Raw genomic sequence first — 18,666 nt, 5'->3', positions numbered from 1 at the left:
ATTTTAAGGTACAGATTAGAATTGAGTTTTTTTTTAAAATAAAGTGTCTTGTAGGGAGACATCTGTGCTTTCTTTCGTTTGCCTTTCTTAACTTGAACAGCAAAAATTACGTATTAATTCCATGGCTCTGCCAGACTGTCAGTCATGAATTTATCACCAAAACAATTCTTTGAAGGCTATTTGCTGTTTCCGTGAGTGAAGCAAACCCTTTTCAAGGAGCCTTGGAGGAGTTGCCTGCGGCCACTGGGGACGCTGCACGGAACATACATGCTCCACGTGTGCTCCGTGCAGCGTCCCCAGTGGGATGGACGCTGTGCTGGGCGAGGGTTTAGGCACTTTGTTCACAGGTGTGCTCCTGGCACCCGGAATAGTAGGTGGTGCACAGCACACAGTAGATGCTGGGGAAAGGCTTACGAGGGAAAGGGTCTGGTCCTTCAGGTCCAGAGCGCACCCGCTCCCCCGCGAGCGGCGCCTCCGGGTCACTCGCACTTTCCTATCGATTGCCAGCTGTGTTCAGCCAGAGCTCCCTCACGTCTAAGCCCTCGTTTGTAACAAATACGTGGAGAGCTCAAGCTTTTTTAAGAAAATCTAAACAGAGTTGAATACAGTCTGAAAAATGGATCATTAAACTTGTTCTCACTGGCAACATGTAGACTATTTGGATGCTTTTGAAGACAGGTTGGAATACACTTTTAGGTTTTTCTAGTCAGTATTTGTTGTTTTCTTTCTCTTTTGTTTTTAAACATTAATTGAGACCCTTCGTAGTGTTCAAAGGGAAATGGAAGAAATTCTGAGCGTCAGAATTAAACTTACGAACAAAGAGAAATCCATTTTTTCTGTCCTTGATTTGTGTGGTTATAACTGGGCCCACACTGCTTGGGAGGGATACCTTGAGACCCATGTCCCATGTATCATGTGACAGTGTGAGAAATGTGCGGAAGCCTGACTGAGGAGCGGAGAGTCCCGGCCGAGCTGAGGCAGCCACAGACCAGTTAGCCTGTCCCGTCCCGTCCCGTCGTGTCCCCTGCGATGCTCACTGTGGGGGGGGCAGGGGGGCAGCCCCTTCCTTGTGTCATGCTTGCTCGGAAGAGTGGGTTTTAAACTCTTCTCGAAAAACATGTCTCCTTCCTAGTGATATTTTTTAGGATTAAATATGTATTTATAAATAAAATTTTATATTCAGTCTTTAATCCAGCCAAACCTGATTAAGAAATAACATAAGTAAAAGTGTAGGTAAATTTGTCCACTGAAAGTAATTGTTGAAGGAAAGGAATTACATTAATGGAGCAGAGAAGTTTGGACCCTGAAAGCTGGGACACAGACGTGAATGTGTGTCACGTTGGAAGAAGCATTTGCAGTGTGGACCTAGTAAGTGCATCGAGAGAACATGTTACTTGTGTAAGCTTTGTGAACTGTTCTCTCTCTAGATGTCTCAGAGCATGTCGTCCGTGTCCCCAAGGCATTCGGAAAAGATAGCTATTAGAGAGTAAGTATTTGATTTGTATTTTGTGCTTTTTTCTGTGAAAATGATATACCGAACTGAGTAGTATTGAATTGTCAATGAAAATGTATTTCAATGGTTATAATCTTTCAACTTCAGGTTCAGTCAGCTGAGTGTTTTGTACTCATTCGTAGTTAACATTTATTTTATTGAAAAGCAAGGTTTTTCTAAGTTATTCTGGGAACATTAGGATTGTATTCGAAGTCCTTCCTATCATAGCTTTAATTATCACTTACACATACATTCCTGAAGCCTTTGGATTCTACTTCCTTTTCAGCTGGTGCCACCTCTCTTAAATCCCGTTTATCACCTTAGTCTTTTTCATTTTAGATTGGAGAATCTTGATATTTGAAGTTGGAGTGTTTCTTCATTTTTATTTCTCAGACTTCATTTTATTGATATGCTACAAATCCATAATACACTGTTAAAATTATCACTTGAATAACTTAATAGACAATATTCCAGGACCAAATTACCCCATAGTAATGTATTGGTTTTTGGCATGGGCTACTGGAAAGGAGGGTGTCTGATAAAGCATTGTTAGCAGCTCGTGAATACTGGTCATTTCTTCTCTACTTGTCAGGACTGACTTAAAAATAAATAAGACCCTCTGTTTTGTCCGTAATAGATCCATCGACCATATGTCCGGTTATCAGGCACTTCCGGTTACTGATCTTTAACTTCTCATTAGACTTTTATCTTTTCTCAGTGATTTGGAAGGGCTGGGTGCATCAGTCTTTATCTGCCAGCTGTATGTCAAGTCAAATCAATATAAGGTTTTTCAAAGATTAGAGAGAGATGAGCTTAAAAAAAAAAAAAAAAACTGCCTCAGAGAGGCCCTGTCTTCCTTTTTTAAGGTATTATCCTCCAAAACAGTGCCTGTCACATCTTTTTAGGCAGGCAGTTAAGTGTAGAATAAATAATTAGTGGATGATAGACTGTTAACTTTTTAAAGTTTCCCCAGTGATGTTAATGATTTATTAGGTGTAGGACCCACTAAGTTATCTTAGATCTAGGTTAACTTTGAACTGATATTCCAAACGACACTTCCGAAGGACCCTGGAGAGACGGACACCAGCTGAGACACCCTAGGCGGTCACACCTACTTTCTCCTTCTGCGCCCTCCTTGCTGGCTTCGCCCCGACTCGGGCTGTTGACTTGTTTGAGCCTAACTAAGTACATGCAGCTGGTTCAGTTGGGTTTTCTTTCAAATTGAGGAGACTACTTGGAGACCGGAGAAGTAGTATAAGGTAGTTCTTTCTTTCCCACTGTGACTAAGTTTGCTCCCCCAATTTACGTTTCTTATTGTAAAATGAAAGATGAGGATGAATGCCTTCTTTCTATACTAGATGCACTATAATGGGTATTCTTTGTCTTCCCCTCACCCAAGCCTGTTTTGGGCTGTGCTCTTTTAAACAGTAGATTTATTGGAAATTTTATGTTTAAAAATTTGGGGTCTTTGGCGGTTGCTCGCGTTAGCCTTTGAGCGTCTGTGTGTGTCCGGCATTCCCGTGAGGGCCTGGGTAGAGTAAAAAACAAATCATGTAAGTATGAAGTTTCCTATTGCATTGCTAATTGAATGTTTCGTTGAACATTGCAGAATCAAGGTGACTCCTCCGATCAATGAAATCATTCCTTTGTTCAGTTTTCAGGTGGGAGATCTGGTCCTCATCATCCTGGACGAGCGCCATGACAATTACGTGCTCTTCACCGTGAGTCCCACCTTGTACTTCCTGCACTCAGAGTCGCTGCCTGCCCTGGACCTCAAACCAGGTGAGGGGGGTAAGTGTCACATCGGTAACCAAAACAATAAACCTAGAGTGGAGAGAATATATGAAAGATTTTTCTCCCACGTTGTCTAATGATGTCAGAATTAAGTAGGTGAGCAGGAACTCTGCCTTATCAGGTTTTTGTTTGTTTGTTTTTCTAAAATCTTCATTATCCAGGTTATTGTTCCTGGATTCTGCTGATGCAGTTGGTCAAGTATCTCATACTCTAGCAATAGCAGAATTACGCTATCAAAATTCTCATACCTATTTAAGCTTCAGTATAACATGCTCATTTGTTTATAAGGGCATTACTTGTTTTGGCAAAAATAAATTCTTTTAAATTATAAGATGTCTTTTCTCTCCTATTTATCATCCTCTTTCTACCTTTTTCTTTCATTGAACTTGTCAGTAATTTTTTTTAAAAAGGCAATGAGCTTTGTTAAAGTATACTAAATTACAGTTAGTATATTACTATCATCGATTACATTAATCTTTAAAGAACTCAAAAAGAACAGAATAGGTACCCTGGGATACTTAGGCTAAATAGAATTATTCAAAAACAAGACTGTGTGTCCGTTTGGCTTGATGTTCCTGTTTGAAATGACTTGTGAACATGGTCATATGCCCGTTCTCTGAAGTAGGCCACACACGATCACACCACCATGGCTGCTGGTGGTGGGTTATGTAGAATGTGACCATGAAAAATGAGAAAAGAAGCTTGCAATTTAATTTACTGGTTTTGTACCTTGAAAACAATGAACTTGATTTTTTTTCTTTAATTTTTTTGGTAGGTTTTTTGTTTTTCATTTATTTAGACTAATTTGAAAATGGTTTTTAAATTTACCAAAAAAGTTGCATAAATAAGGACAGTATAAAAAAGCCCGATATCCCTTCGCCCAGAGTCACCTGCTGTTCACGTTCTGCCCCATTTGCATTACCTCTGCCTGTGCACGTCTAAATGTACTGATCCACAGCTGTACACAAGCAGGCGCACGTTTGTTTCCAGGCAAAGTGACATCCTGCCCCTTTAACTACTTCACTCTGCATTTCCTAAGAACAGAAAGCGTTCAGTGTTTACATCTAGTAACCGCTCACTGTCTGCCACGCGCATTTGCATTGTGAAGACTCTCACAAGTCCCACAGAAAAGAATTTATTTAATAGTCTTACTTTACCACAGAACTCAGGCCCCCTCTTTTCCTCTTCCTCCGTCCCTCCCTCCCTCCTTCCCTGCATACATACATGCATACATACGTATATGCATACATACAGAACAGGATGCCAGTTGGGCTAATGCTGCCTACCGACTCCTTGCCCTGGGGGTGTGTGGGTGACCAGGGCGTTGTTATGCCCATGACGGGGACTCCTCACTCCTTGGACATGAGTGTTAGATGATTCTTTTCAGAAATTGTGAATTATCCTTGAAGGGCTCTATTAGTCCTTAGACTAATATCCTGTGGTCCAGGAGCTTTTTTATCTTTGTATCACATGGTAGTATCTGTATGTTCATTTCAGATGGTTTATTTAGGATATCTTTTTTATATATCATGCCAAGTAAGGTTTATGGAATAAAAAATCAGTTTTAGCTTCTCAGAGGCTTTACCCTTAACAGATAATTTATTGGTCGAATACTTTTGGAATCAGCTCTTTTATGACAACTTCTCTTCCGATGAATTTTAAAAGAGAATGAGTATTTATCTCTTACATACTTTGCCGTGTGAGAACTAGCTTTTTCATCGTGTCTCCTTCCACGTTTTTTTGTCTCCCTTCCACACAAGTACTGCCCTTTAGACTTTCTTTCATCCTTATTAGTTATTTATTGTGCACTGACTGGGTTTGCATTGCGGTGCCAAAAAAAAAAAAAGAGAAGACAATGCTCTGCTTTGAACCTAGAATATAAATTTTGTCTGTGTAACTGTCTGCTTTCGGTAGCAGAAAAGGTCATGTGTTAGCACTTTCAGTAGGTGGCACTGCTGAGCTAATTTAGAATTCCTAGATCTATTTGTTCATGATTTGTACTCAGATTGTGTTTTTGTTTCTTGAACTTTGTCAGTTCTGTGATTTGACTTACCATCTGCACTTAATGAGTAAGTGAAGCCAAAATTAGTGGTTGAAAAGTAAAGCGAATTCCGTTTTGTTTTATAAATCGCTATGCATTTCTGTGATTTCACTCTCAGAATGTCATTAAACTGTTGTGACTCGGGCAGTTACGTTTTCATGAATAATTATAGTTGTACTTTCAAAAAGAATTTAATGGTTTGATTCCATAGCTTCAGGTGCATCTCGAAGACCATGGGTCCTTGGAAAAGTGATGGAGAAGGAGTACTGTCAGGCCAAAAAGGTAAGCCCATCGTGGGACGTGGACCTAGGAGTTTAAGAAGATTCTCAGGATGCTTTATGCAGAACAGTGCTCTTCTTGGCCTTCTAATTCACTTGAACTAGGCCTGAATTTAATGAGTGTGAGTTTGCACCAGCAATTTTATGAATATTTATGTGATTTACCTTACAGTAGTAGAGGTAGATGGCCAACAAGCTATCAACATATCCAGGAAAACTACAACAAGTTTCTGTTCTGAGTATTAAATTACTAGTGTTTTCATGTGCAAAAAAAGGAACACAACATAACTGGTGATTGATCTGTTTGTAGGTAGAGCTGATGTTTCCTTACTTTTATAATGCTACCCCCAGTGAAGAAAGGTAATGTGAGATGTTGATGGCTCAGAATGCACCTGACTGATGTCGGCAGTGTCCGTGCTGTAGAGTCAGAGCAGTGAGCAGTCTTCCTAGCTCGTTTGTGGACCCTGTGCGCCAAAACAGCAATAAACTTGATCTTTGTGTTGTTGAGGTTTCTTTGATGTTTAAAATAATAACATATGGCTCACTTTGTACTGTATTATTTAGCAGTGATTACTGACCCTTCCGTCAGTATTAGTGGCTCGTCTGTTATATGCTCATCTGGTGAGGGATGGATCTGTGTCCTTTGAAAAAGACACCCCTCTTCCCACAATGATCGAGCATGGCATAGTGTGGTAGGATGGTGCCTCTGTAGTTTGGTTTAATCATCCTTTTCTTTCTGTCTTAGGCACAAAACAGATTTAAAGTTCCTTTGGGGACAAAGTTTTACAGAGTGAAAGCTGTGTCATGGGATAAGAAAGTATAATTCTGGAAGAGATTGAGACATTCTGTGGCGTTTCCTGACTTGCCCCAACAGTGCTCATTCACCACTCCAAAAACAGCAGGCCATCTTTTTATAGACAGGCCAACACGACAGCATACTTCTTTTGTGTATATCATTTACTTTCTACCTGGCTACATTTTAGGAACAATAAATTCATCAAAACCCTTGGCTGAGTTAAAATGGTTTTGTTTTCGTTTTTCTACCCAAGTAACTCTAGAACTGCGGACCAAACTAGTTCACTTTCTCAAAGGGCACACCCGTGCACTGTGGTTTATGATCAGCCATATCTTTGCCTGTTACATATACCTTAGCTTGAACTTAGATATTCAGTGTTAGTTGTTATTACCAGCATTTGTCCTTTTGTGAAATCAATATCAGAAAACTTGCACTCTTTAACACATTCTTTATAAAATGTATAAATTCTTCAAAACTATTTAAGGAGGAGTGTCACTGCATGCAGATAATCATAATTTTGAGTTTGCCTCTGTAGATTACTAAAACAAATCGTTTCATTTATTTTTTTAATGCCCTTTGATGTTTCCAAACAAGAAGGAACTCTAATTTGATTGGCTGACTTTACGATCAGCCATAATCAGCAATCTTCAAAAGCACTTTGAACAGATTGGTCGCCTGGGTTCTACAGGGAGGAGTGTGCTAGTGATGGTTTCTCAAGCAGCACACAGACCTTCCCAACACTTTATTATTCTGTTTAGAATAATCATATTGATGAAGTCGTAATTCATGGTTCAGTTTCAGAAAAAACATATTCATTGTACATTAACCATTTAGAGGTCATTTAAATATAACAAAATGTTGTATTGTAAGAGACATGTAGAATTTTAAAACAATAAAGATTTGAACCTGTAAGTGTGTGTGCCTTTTAAAGAAGGATACATTTTTAATATATGTGAGTGATTGCTGGGAAGCGTGAAAAGCTTGTTCTGTATCATATCAAAAGAGAAACATGTTTATTACAAAAATGTTCTTTAACTATATGCTATGTAACAGGGTAAAACAGTGTTACGTAGAGTAGAGTTGTGTGAAGCCGATCTTTAGCTAAGTGGCCACGGAGCAGGGGTATTTAAATGAGTAGTTGAGTTGGTTGAGACTTGTTTCAGGTTTGTTGCTAGAGAACAATAATAAAGTGATTCTTTTTTTCAGAAAATATTTAATTTCTTCGTAAAAATAAGTTAAATATTTTTTTAAATATGTATGTCTAATAGTACAGAAAATGGAATAAACACCATAGTGTATAGAAAACTGAATTTGACAACATATTAATGAATAAATGAACAAATGATTTCACATGTTTCTATTTCAATCCTTCCGTTACATCTTCATGCAGAGAATGTCAAGGCACTGAAGAACTTTATATGCAGAGTGGTCCTGCTGAGCAGATGTGGTTGGTCTGAATGAATCTGCCGGGGGCCTGTTTGACTTGAGATTTCACGTGGTCATTGTGCCGTGGGGCTGTGGGCTGACGTGTGACATCTCAGGAGTGTCGCTCTTTAACGTTGGCTTCTGTTGCTTAGAGTTTTTCTTATATCCCATTTCATATCCATGCTATCAGTGGTCACATAAACCTTCACAAAGCGAACAGAAAGAAAATGCAGTTTTCGTAGTTAAAAGGAAGAAAAATGAAGCCTGGTTGAGTCCTTACCATTGGGTCGTTGAGGTGAGCCTTGGCGTCAGAATGTCCACGCTTCAGTCCCAGATCTAACTTCAATTTTGGCCAAGTTGCATAAACTCTGAACCTCAGTTTTCTCATGTATAAAATGGTGTAATAATAAGACCTACCTCGTAGGGTTATTTTGAAAATTAAGTGATGAAAATTATAAAGGGCTTTGAACAGTTTCAGATAAACAGGTTAAGTACTGAATAAACATTAGCTCTTATAAAGATTTCTTTATCAGAATCTGTAAATTCACTATTCAAACTCGAGTAGAAATGTAGCTCTCTTTATTATGAGAATGAAAGTTTAAGTCACATTTAACTGCAAGTAAACTTTAAGCTTACGTGAATTACGTGGATAGTTTTATTTTTGCAAGAGTACCTGGATATCCTAAGGACAGACAGCAAAAATTATACGAACTTTCATTTTTATTTATTTAAAAAAATTATCATGGTATAAAACATGTGCGTGCCTTCAAAAAAATTAATATGCCCTTAAACCCCTGTCCTATTTCCCAGTTTTGCCACGTGGAAATAATTTTGCTTGTTTGGCCTTTTTTTTTTTTATGTGCCCGACTATACTGGTATTTCTCGATAAATCAATTTATATTATCAGTTTACTTTCTCATAGGATACGAAGATTTAGTTACATCACAAGAACCTTTCCTGAACCGTATGTTACTTTCTAGTTGGTTCATTAGCATTTACATTATCATGACTTTTTTTTTAGTAGCCATCCTAAGTGGGTGTTTTATGTGCTTGTGGGGCATTTGTATATCTTTGTTGGAGAAATACCAGTTCAAGCACTTTGCCCATTTTTTTCAGTTGTCTTTCTGTTGTTGAGTCTTAAGAGTTTTTTTATATATTCTGGATACTAGGCTCATATGATTTACAAATATTTTCTCCCATTCTGTACGTCATCTTGTCAGTTTCTTGATAATCTCCTTTGATGTGCAGAAGTTTATCATCTTGATAAAGTCCAATTGAATTTTTTTTTTGCCTGTGCTTTTGATGTCATATCTAAGAGTTTTGTGGTATGAACTCATATTTAGATTGTTGAGTCATTTTAAATTGACTTGTGTATTTGGTGTGAGGTAGGCGTCCAACTTCATTCTTTTGTATGTGGATATCCAGTAATCCCAGTACCACCTGAAGAAACTTTTTTTCTTCCAACTGAATTGTCGAAAATCATTTGACCATTGACGTATGGGCTTATTGCTGGACTCTCAACTCTGATACATTGGGGGGTGTGTGTGTGTCCTTAGTACTGCAGTCTTTACTATATTGAGTTTTATAGTAAATTTTGTAATAAGTTTTAAAATCTGGAATTATGAGTCCTCCAACTTTGATCCTCTTTGAACATTGTTTGACTCTTTAGGGTACATTGAGTTTCCACATGATTTCTTTTTTTTTTTGCCACGCCGTGAGGCATGCAGAATCCTAGTTCCCTGACCAGGGATTGAACCTGTACCCCTTGCAGTAGAAGCATGGAATCCTAACCACTGGACAACCAGGGAATTCCCTCCATATGAATTTTTGAATTGGTTTCTCCATTTTGGAAGAATGACTTGGAATTTTGTTAAGGATTGCATCAAATCTGTAGGTTACTTTATGGCAGTACTGCCAATCTTTTTTTTTTTCATTAATTAATTTATTTTTGGCTGTGTTGGGTCTTTGTTGCTGTACGCGGTCTTTCTCTAGTTGCGGCGAGCAGGGGCTACTCTTCGTTGCGGCATCCGGGCTTCTCATTGCGGTGGCTTCTTGTTGCAGAACATGGGCTCTCGGTGCGTGGACTTCAGTAGTTGTGGCATGTGGGCTCCATAGTTGTGGCTTGCGGGCTCTGGAGCGCAACCTCAGTAGTTGTGGCACGCGGGCTCAGTAGCTGTGGCACACGGGCTTAGTTGCTCCGCAGCATGTGGGATCTTCCTGGACCAGGGCTTGAACCCACGTCCCCTGCATTGGCAGGCAGATTCTTAACCACTGCGCCACCAGGGAAGTCCCTGTATTGACAATCTTAGTATTGTCTTTCAGTTCATAAATACATGATGTCTTTCCATTTATTTATATCCTCTTTATTTTAGAAACATTTTGTAGCCTTTGATGTACAGTCCTTTTTTAGTTCAATTTATTTTTAAGTATTTTATTCTTTTGGATTTTGTAAGTGGAATTGCTTCCTTAATTATCAGATTATCTGCAAATAGAAATTGTTCTACTTCTTCCCTTCCAATTTGGATGCCTTTTCTTTCTTTTTCTTGCCTGATAGCTCTGGCTAGAACTTCCAATACTGTGTTGAAAAGAAGCAGTGAAAATGAGAATCTTTGTGTTCCTGTTTTAGAGGGAAAGCTTTCAGTCTCTCACCATTATGTATGCTACTCACTGTGGTGGGTTTTTCACGTATGGCTTTCATGTTGCGGAAGTTCCCTTCAGTTTCTAGTTTGTTGAATGTTTTTAATCACAAAGCGGTGTTGAAGTTTGTCAAATGCTTATTCTGTATTAATTGAGATGGCCATGTGTTTTTCTTGTCCTTCCTTCTGTTAATGTTATGTGTTACGTTGATTTTCATATGTTGAGTCATGCTTGCATTCTGGAATAGACCTCCCCACCCCACCCGGTGGTCATTTTGTGTAATCCTTTTAATCTGTTGAATTCAGTTCCTAGAATTTTGTTGAGGATTTTTGCATCTTAAATGGAGGGACACATTCTCTGGATACTAATCCACCATCTTTTGTGACGTCACTATTGGATTGATCCTTTTAAAGACAAGAAAACAGGTTTGGAGTGATTAGTGACTTGGCCAGTGTCTCAGAACTAGGAGCTCAGTGAGAATCACATCATCACTGCTGACTTAGCATAATGTTCTTCCAGTTGAGGGAGAGAGAGGAAAACCCCAAAGCCCTGGGTTTATGGCTCAGTTTATTCCGATGGTTGGAGTCATTTACATGAATTCCATTTCTTTCAGGCATTGGCCTGAGAGAACAAACACAGATGGAAAGATATATATTTGCTAGAAATTAGGACTATACATTTATCATAAGTGCTCTGAAGTGGATCGTTTATATCCTCCTTCCTGCTTACTCAAAGTTGGGAGTCGAGAGGTCTTGTTTATTTTTAAAATGCCTTTATGCATGTATGTTTATCAAAGTACAACTCCCTTTAAAAATGCTGTGGGTTTCCTATAAAACTGTTTGGAGTTCCCTAAATGTCCTTTAAAAGCTAAATTGTGATTCACACAGACGTCTCTGGAATAGTGAAGTGCTCTGGGAAAAATCTCTTAAGATGCTTAAGAACTCCTTTGTGTAGCTGAGAGGATTTTCTAGGTGCTGGCGTAACCCTGAAGTCTTAATAATGGGCATAGCAGTTACAGTCTTGATTTGATCATACGATCCAGGAACCATTTCGTACTTTGAGAATCTTCAGCTCTGGAGAGAGTGGACCCAACCTTACAGGTCCTGTGTCTTCTATATTTTTGCTGAACTCTTCTTGCAAATGAAAAGTTTCTTCTCTCTTTCATGTGCCTCTTCCCATGCCTCATACAGAGCTGAAGGAAACCAGTGGACACTTTGAACATTTCTTAGAAAGTTTCTTAGCCAAAAACACACATTTGCTAGTTTGCCAGTTGTTTTGCTACTTAAAGATGTAACTCACCATCTTTCCAGCTTCCAGTAGCAGTTTTGCTTTTCCAACCTTCACGGACAGTTAGTTCCCTGTTCTCCCAGGCTTGTCAGGCAGTGCCAGGTGTTCTGGGTTTGGGGTACCAGTTTCTGTGTCAAGTACATTGTAACTGCGCATTCAGTGAGCAGTGGCGTAAAGTATCGTTCATTTGCTTTACGTGGCGTGGCTGCAGTCGTCTGTCAGTTCACTTCAGAATGGCTGACATCGCTCAGTTGGCTGGAACTGAGTTAGGGTCACCGGGGGTGCCTTGGTTCCTTATGGGTCCTGTCAAAGTGCCCTGGTTTCTAAACAGCGGCTGCAGGGCTGCAGTATTCCTAAAAGAGGGGGCAACAAAGTCGGAGGCTTGGAAGTCAAATTATGTCACTTCTACCGCAGTCTTTTGATCATACTGAGTGACTGAGCCACAACTCAAAGTAGAGGAGTAGCTGTTGGCCTTTAATGTTAGGCATAAACGTCCTTGAAGATTTTTCTTTTTAAAGCATGTGATTTAATGATGCCTAAAGCAACAAAACTGGACACTGTTTTGTTTTTTAAGATTTTTTTGATGTGGACCATTTTTAAAGTTCTTATTGAATTTGTTTACAGTATCGCTTCTCTTTTGTGTTTTGGTTTTTTGGCCGTGAGGCATGTGGGATCTTAGCTCCCCAACCAGGGATCGAACCCGCACCCCCTGCATTGGAAGGCAAAGTCTTAACCACTGGATCGCCAGGGAAATCCCCAATACTGTTTGCTTTAAAATCTAATTTTCATAAATTTCCCCTTTTACTTAAACACTTACTAGTGATGACTGGGAAGCAGTTTAAAATGTTATTAATGTCCATTAATTGATGGCTTTTATGTTAGTCATACTCTTAGAATATAAGCAAGCCATCTTTGGCCGATTCTGAAAAACACTTTGTATAATTTATAATCTTTAAGGGTAAGATGGAAATTCAAACAATTCCTAACATAGTAGTAATGAGATGTCCTGTCAGCTGTAAGCTGTTTGGTTTACATACTTCTTAGGTGTCTCAGACACCACTGAGGTTGAACCCCACCTGATCGATTCCTTCTCACCTTAAGATAGATGAGGCTTAGCAGCAGCATCACTTCCAGTGTTAGCGGAAACAAGCCTCCATATAACGAAATGGACCGTCAGTCCTCTACATACCCTTGTGGTGCAAGCAATACGTGTGTGTGTGTGTGTGTGTGTGTCACGTAGGGACACTTCTGTCCGGGGTCTGTGCCTCACTAAAATGCTGGGCCGTCAAACCACTTTAACAGATGTTACCCTTTTCCTTCAGAGCAGGGCACTAGGCAGGAATCCTCCGTCGTCACTGTCACTAGAGTTTAGTGGCAATTTAGGAAATTTCAACACTTTCAGTGGCTTTCAGGGACTATTTTTACAAACATTATGTGTCGTTTCAGAAGGATCTCTCCAGTTTTGTGGACCCTAATAGCACAGATGCTTCTCTGACAGTCTAATTCTGAATTGATGCTGTAATACTTCTTAGACCGACTTAGGAATGCCACTAATTCCCCCACTGGTCATAGTAGTAATGTTACTCAGTGAATAATTAACGTAGGTGTCACTCGTAATCTCTTTGGAATTCTGTTTGGCCAGTGGGTGTCTGCTTAACCAGCTTAGACTTTTAACATGGACTTGGTTTCTTAAAGAATGAGTTCTTAAATAACTCCTACAGAAGTGTAAGGCCTAACCTTACAAGCATATATGATGCCTGAATTCTTGGCAATTTCAGTCACAATCATACACAAGCTTATCTCTTCATCCTACCTGTTTGAGAAGTATGGTTTCTGGAGATGTCACTGTCTATATAAGTGGTACTGCTTTTTTTTTTTTTTTTTCTTTTGTGTTATGCGGGCCTCTCACTGTTGTGGCCTCTCCCGTTGCAGAGCACAGGCTCTGGATGCACAGGCTCAGCGGCCATGGCTCACGGGCCCAGCCGCTCCGCGGCATGTGGGATCCTCCCAGACCAGGGCGCGAACCCGTGTTCCCTGCATCGGCAGGCGGACTCTCAACCACTGCGCCACCAGGGAAGCCCCTAGGTGGTACTACTTTTAAAACAGGTTGTACATGGTCTAGTCGGAATGCATACTTTTCCCTGTGTTTTCATGCCACCATATACTGAATTAGGTCCTTTTAAAAAAGTAACATTTTCATGAATGTTACTCAGATTTAGGCTGTAGCATTGAAGAATACAAGGGAGCATGAATGAACAACTTTTTCAACTATGACAATGGCCATTTACGCTCTGGAAAGCTTCCCAGAGGGCTCTTCTTACCAATTAGCACTAAAAGCAATTGTGCATAATTTAAACTATTTTGAGATGCCTTACAAATAATAGTATCATTATGTAATAAGTAAGAGCATTCAAAAATTATACATTCTAAAGAATTCTCTCATCACTCTGATCCTGCCTTTTCCGTGGCGATCAGAGTGCTAGACAGGCCACCTTTCAACCTTGGTGCCTGCTACTTCCCAAGCATTTCTATATTAACCAGTGATAATGTGAACCATTGTGTACTCCTTAAGACATTGGACAGGCTTTTCAAACCATGAAGTTTTGATTTCTTGAAAAACTGACTGGCCATTTACTGTTAATCAGTAATCATGGTATTCTCAGCTGAGGTAGCTGAAACCTCACAGCATGAACTAAATGATAATTCCTAGTGGGTAGAGGCTTCTGGTTATAACTGGAACGTCAAAACAGTTTCTCCACTTTCGAAGCATAAACGCTGTCTTCTTATTCCCTTTGAATTACTTATCACTTTCCTTCTATAAGCATGTCGGTGCTGCTGTCTTCTAAATATCTTTACGCAAAACTGTTTCCTAAATATATATATATACACACACAGAGATATATATTTAAGAATCAGTAGTACCAATTTTTCCATGATTATGTATAAAGGCAGACCATGTCACAGGGGTCGTGGTTCTGGTATAAAGCAAAACCATGCTGATTTGTGGTGAGTAATATAGTTGCCAAGGGAACATAGGATACACGATGGTCCAGCTTAACTTTTCGACTACCATGTGAAAGCAATACGCATTGAGTAGAAACCGTACTTCGACTTTTAGATTTTTATCTTCTGGGCAGCGAGATGCGGTGGATCCCCTCGTAAATGCTGGGCAGGGCAGCAGCAGCTCCTGTCACCAAGAGGTCTCCAGGGTGATCCACTGATGCACTGGCAACCGTTCTGTTTTTCGCTTTCAGTACAGTGTTCAGTAAACCGCATGAGATAGGCAGCGCTTTAGTATAAAACAGGCTCTGTGTGAGATGATTTTGCCCAGCTGTAGGCTAACAGGAGTGCTCTGAGCGCATCTGAGGGAGGTGAGGCTGAGCTGCGGTGTCCAGTACGTTAAGTGTATTCAATGCCTTTTCCACTTGAAATATCTTCGACTTAATGCTGGGTTTATCAGGATGTAAACCCAGTGTAAGTCAGGGAAGATCTGTAGTAATAGATGAAGTCTTTCTCTTGTTGGAAGCCACACATCCACAGCCTCTAAGACTATTTTTCCAGATGACTAATGCATTTTTTCTCTAAACTTTTCTAATTTTATTCAAGTTCTAGGGATGCCTGCATGTGTTCTCTGCAGTGTCCATTAGAATAAGCAAACTTAAATTAGAAATAGATTATTCACAAAAATCTTGACAATTCCAACACTTCTGACATACCAAAATACCTGCTCAGTGCTCACTGCCATATTATTTCTATTTCGTTAAAAAATTACAGAGCTTGTCGCTAAAAGTTTATGATTAGAATGAAGTTCAGAAAGTTTCCATTAAATAAATGCCTGACATCAAAATGATTCTGCTCTTCAGGCAACAGCAAAATTCAAAGTTTGATTGGGGTTAGAAGGACCAAAGCCAAATGCCTTCTACTTCACGTGCAGCGTTACTTAGGAGGGTGCAGTTGCGAAATGGGAGATGACTGACATTTAGACCATCAATTTATTACAATTACTTGCTCAGTATTTTCTCGTATATTTTTTTCTCGTATATTTTCTCGTATATTTTTTTCTCGTATATTTTTTTCTCGTATATTTTTCTCGTATATTTTTGGGGAGCCTCTGTATTCAAGTTCCCCATAATAACAAAGTTGGATGTTACAGAAAGTGATGCGTGGTGGCTGTGATCCTTTCTGGGAGCAAGTTCTGTACGTTAATATAAGAGCACAAGCAGACCGTGTAAGGATAGGGTTTGTCCGACAAGAAGTGTGTTGACTATTTCCTGCTTCATGATTCTCTTATAACAGGATGAACTGCTTTGCTACGGGGAGTCTTCCCGAGTGAATGCAGGGAGAGGAGGAAATAAGAAATCCATAATTTCACCATTAAAGTCACACATACTGCTGAACCTATGTTTATGGGAACCAGGTACATTCTGAGATGGACTTAGACATTTTCACAAGGTATTAAGTATTCAGTGACCAAGTACTTGTAGAGAATTGAATTTGGTAAACTAGTCCCACTGGGTGCATCAGAGAAACTGTGATCAATACTTACATCAGGAGGTTTTTTTTTTAGTTATGGTATGAAGAATATGTGTAATTTTATTTCTTCAAAATATCACAGCCAAAATATACACAAATATTTCTTCTTGTAGCTGTTGTTGCCATTCACAATCAAGAGCTAAAAATGTGCTTTTCTAATTAAAAGATAGTTTGTAATTTGCAGTGCAAACACAGATAGCATGAATATCTATAATTACAATAAATGCCAAGATTAAAGACAAATGGATGTAACATTTTTTTTACTCATAAAAGGAAAAGTTAAAATCCCAGGTTATAGCACTAGCTGTTATTTATTTCCCTGAGATCTCATTTGTAGAATATTTCTAGTAGGTATCCATATATACAACCAGGAATATAGAAAATGAATTATGAACAATGCAAAATAAAGGCTCCTTAGGCGCTCATGTAATTTCACTTTGTTTTCTGGATATTGGGTTAAGGGACATATTAAATTTTGTATTATTTTTTCTATTAGAAAAAGTAGATGTAATAGAATTTATAGTAAAAAGTGTCTGGATCACCATGGCCATTACATGGCCTACAGCTCTCTGCCGTCTTTGGCCTTATAAAGAGATGGAAAGTAAGTCAGGGAAAAGAATCAAAAGAACTCTACCAGAGCAAAAGCATTCATGTCTCCACCTAAAAATAGCATCTTGGGAAATGACTGCCTCCGGTCTCACAATCCAGTTACGGTTTCTGCTCACAGGGTAAAATGGAAAAGAAACAGAGTCCAGAAATAGACTCACATATATACAGTCACCTGATTTACTAGAAAGGCACCATTGCAATTCAGTGGGGAAAGGATGGTCTTCTTAATAAAAGATACCAGATGCAAATAAATGCACCTTGGCCCTGACTGCAGATTATGCACAAAATGTATTTGAAACACACCAAAAATGTATTTTGAAATGGATCATAAAATTAAATATAAAAGGTAAAACAGTGAAGCTCTTAGGAGAAAAAAAAATAGAAAAATATCCCTTTTTTTTTTCCCTCTGGGGAAGGGCCAAAGAAAACATTAAAAGAAAAGATTGAGACATTGGATGTCATTGAAACTAAGAACTACTATTTATCAAACGACCCCCTTAATTAGAGTAAAAAGACAAGTCACAGACTGGGAGAAGATATTTGCTATACATGCATCTGACAAGGGACTAGTATCTAGAATATATAAAGAACTGCAAATCGATAAAAAAAAAAAGACAAGCTGATTTAAAAGTGAACAAAAGACTTGATGGGTTCTTCACAAAAGAGGATAACCAATGGCCAATAAGCTATTAACAAAGTGCTTATATCATTAATCATCAGGAAAATGCAAGTCAAAACCACGATGAGGTGCCACTACACACCCACTCGACTGGCTTAAATTCAAAAGACTAACAATACCAAGTGTTGACAAAGAAGTGAGACAATTGGAACTCTCACACACTGCAGGGGGGAAGAGATTTGAAAGCACGGCAGTATCTTTTGAAATTACACACTGCACTGACTTGGTAATCCCACTCTTAGGTATTTACCCAAGAATAATAAGTGCATATGTTTACCAAAAGATGCATACAATAATGTATAGAGATAAAACCTGGAAACACCCCAAATGCTTTTCAGTAAGAAATGGATAAATTGTGGTACATTCACACAGTGGTACATTATGTAGCAATTTATAAAAGAATGAGCTACTGGTACACATAAAAACATAAAGAAATATCACAGACATAATGAATTAAAATGACAGATACAGAGATTTCATACTGAATGATTCCATTTATATGAAGTTCAAGAATGGGCAAATGAACCATGCTGACACAAGTTAATTTTGTAGAAGGGCCCTGAGGGAGACTTCTTGGGTGCTAGAAATATATATTTTCATTGGGGTGGGGTTAAGTGGGTGTATTCACAGACTTTACTAAATGTGTGTTTCACCTCAACTTTTTAAAATAACTGCAATGGTTGATTTATGTATGTATTCTCACTATTTTGCCATATGTTGTTCTATGTATTTTTAGACTATATTGTTAGGTAGATCTATGTTCATAATTGTTACATTTTCTTGATATATTTTCCCATTAACCTTTATACAACATTCTTCTTTGTTTAGTATGATGCTTTTAGTTTTAAAAAATATATTTTGTCTTATTTAATAGCTACCCTTGCTTTCTTTCAATCCATATTTGCCTGACATCTTTTTTCGATCTCTTCATTTTTATCCTTTCTTGCATTTTGTTTTACATAAAGTGTCTCTTGTAGAAAATATATTGATGGATTTTTAGAAAACATTTACTTTAAATATTGTTATTTTAGGACTTAATTCTCTTTCCTGATATTGGCAGAATTTTACTCTGCTTCCTTTTTATTTCTACTTATG

General features: G+C 38.7%; 1 protein-coding gene across 2 annotated transcripts in view; it reads left to right on the top strand.

Annotated features, from left to right (window-relative positions):
• Nucleotides 1-7,721, top strand: part of RB1CC1 (RB1 inducible coiled-coil 1) — a 43,416-nt gene extending 35,695 nt beyond the window's left edge. The window contains exons 20-23 of one of the 2 annotated variants that reach the window (XM_082858763.1): nt 1,428-1,486; nt 3,147-3,274; nt 5,539-5,609; nt 6,351-7,721. In XM_082858763.1, coding sequence (XP_082714889.1) covers nt 1,428-1,486; nt 3,147-3,274; nt 5,539-5,609; nt 6,351-6,428 — 336 coding nt within the window. In that variant the 3' untranslated portion in view covers nt 6,429-7,721. Of the gene's footprint in view, nt 1-1,427; nt 1,487-3,146; nt 3,284-5,538; nt 5,610-6,350 lie in introns of both variants that reach the window. The other variant, XM_082858762.1, reaches the window with a different exon arrangement.
• The last annotated feature ends 10,945 nt before the right edge of the window (nt 7,722-18,666 follow it).

The sequence above is a fragment of the Leucopleurus acutus genome, assembly GCF_964270905.1.
Source record: "Leucopleurus acutus genome assembly, chromosome: 17".
Taxonomy (NCBI): Eukaryota; Metazoa; Chordata; class Mammalia; order Artiodactyla; family Delphinidae; genus Leucopleurus; species Leucopleurus acutus.
The sequence above is the reverse complement of the archived record's forward strand: the minus strand, read 5'-3'. Positions and strand labels throughout refer to the sequence as shown.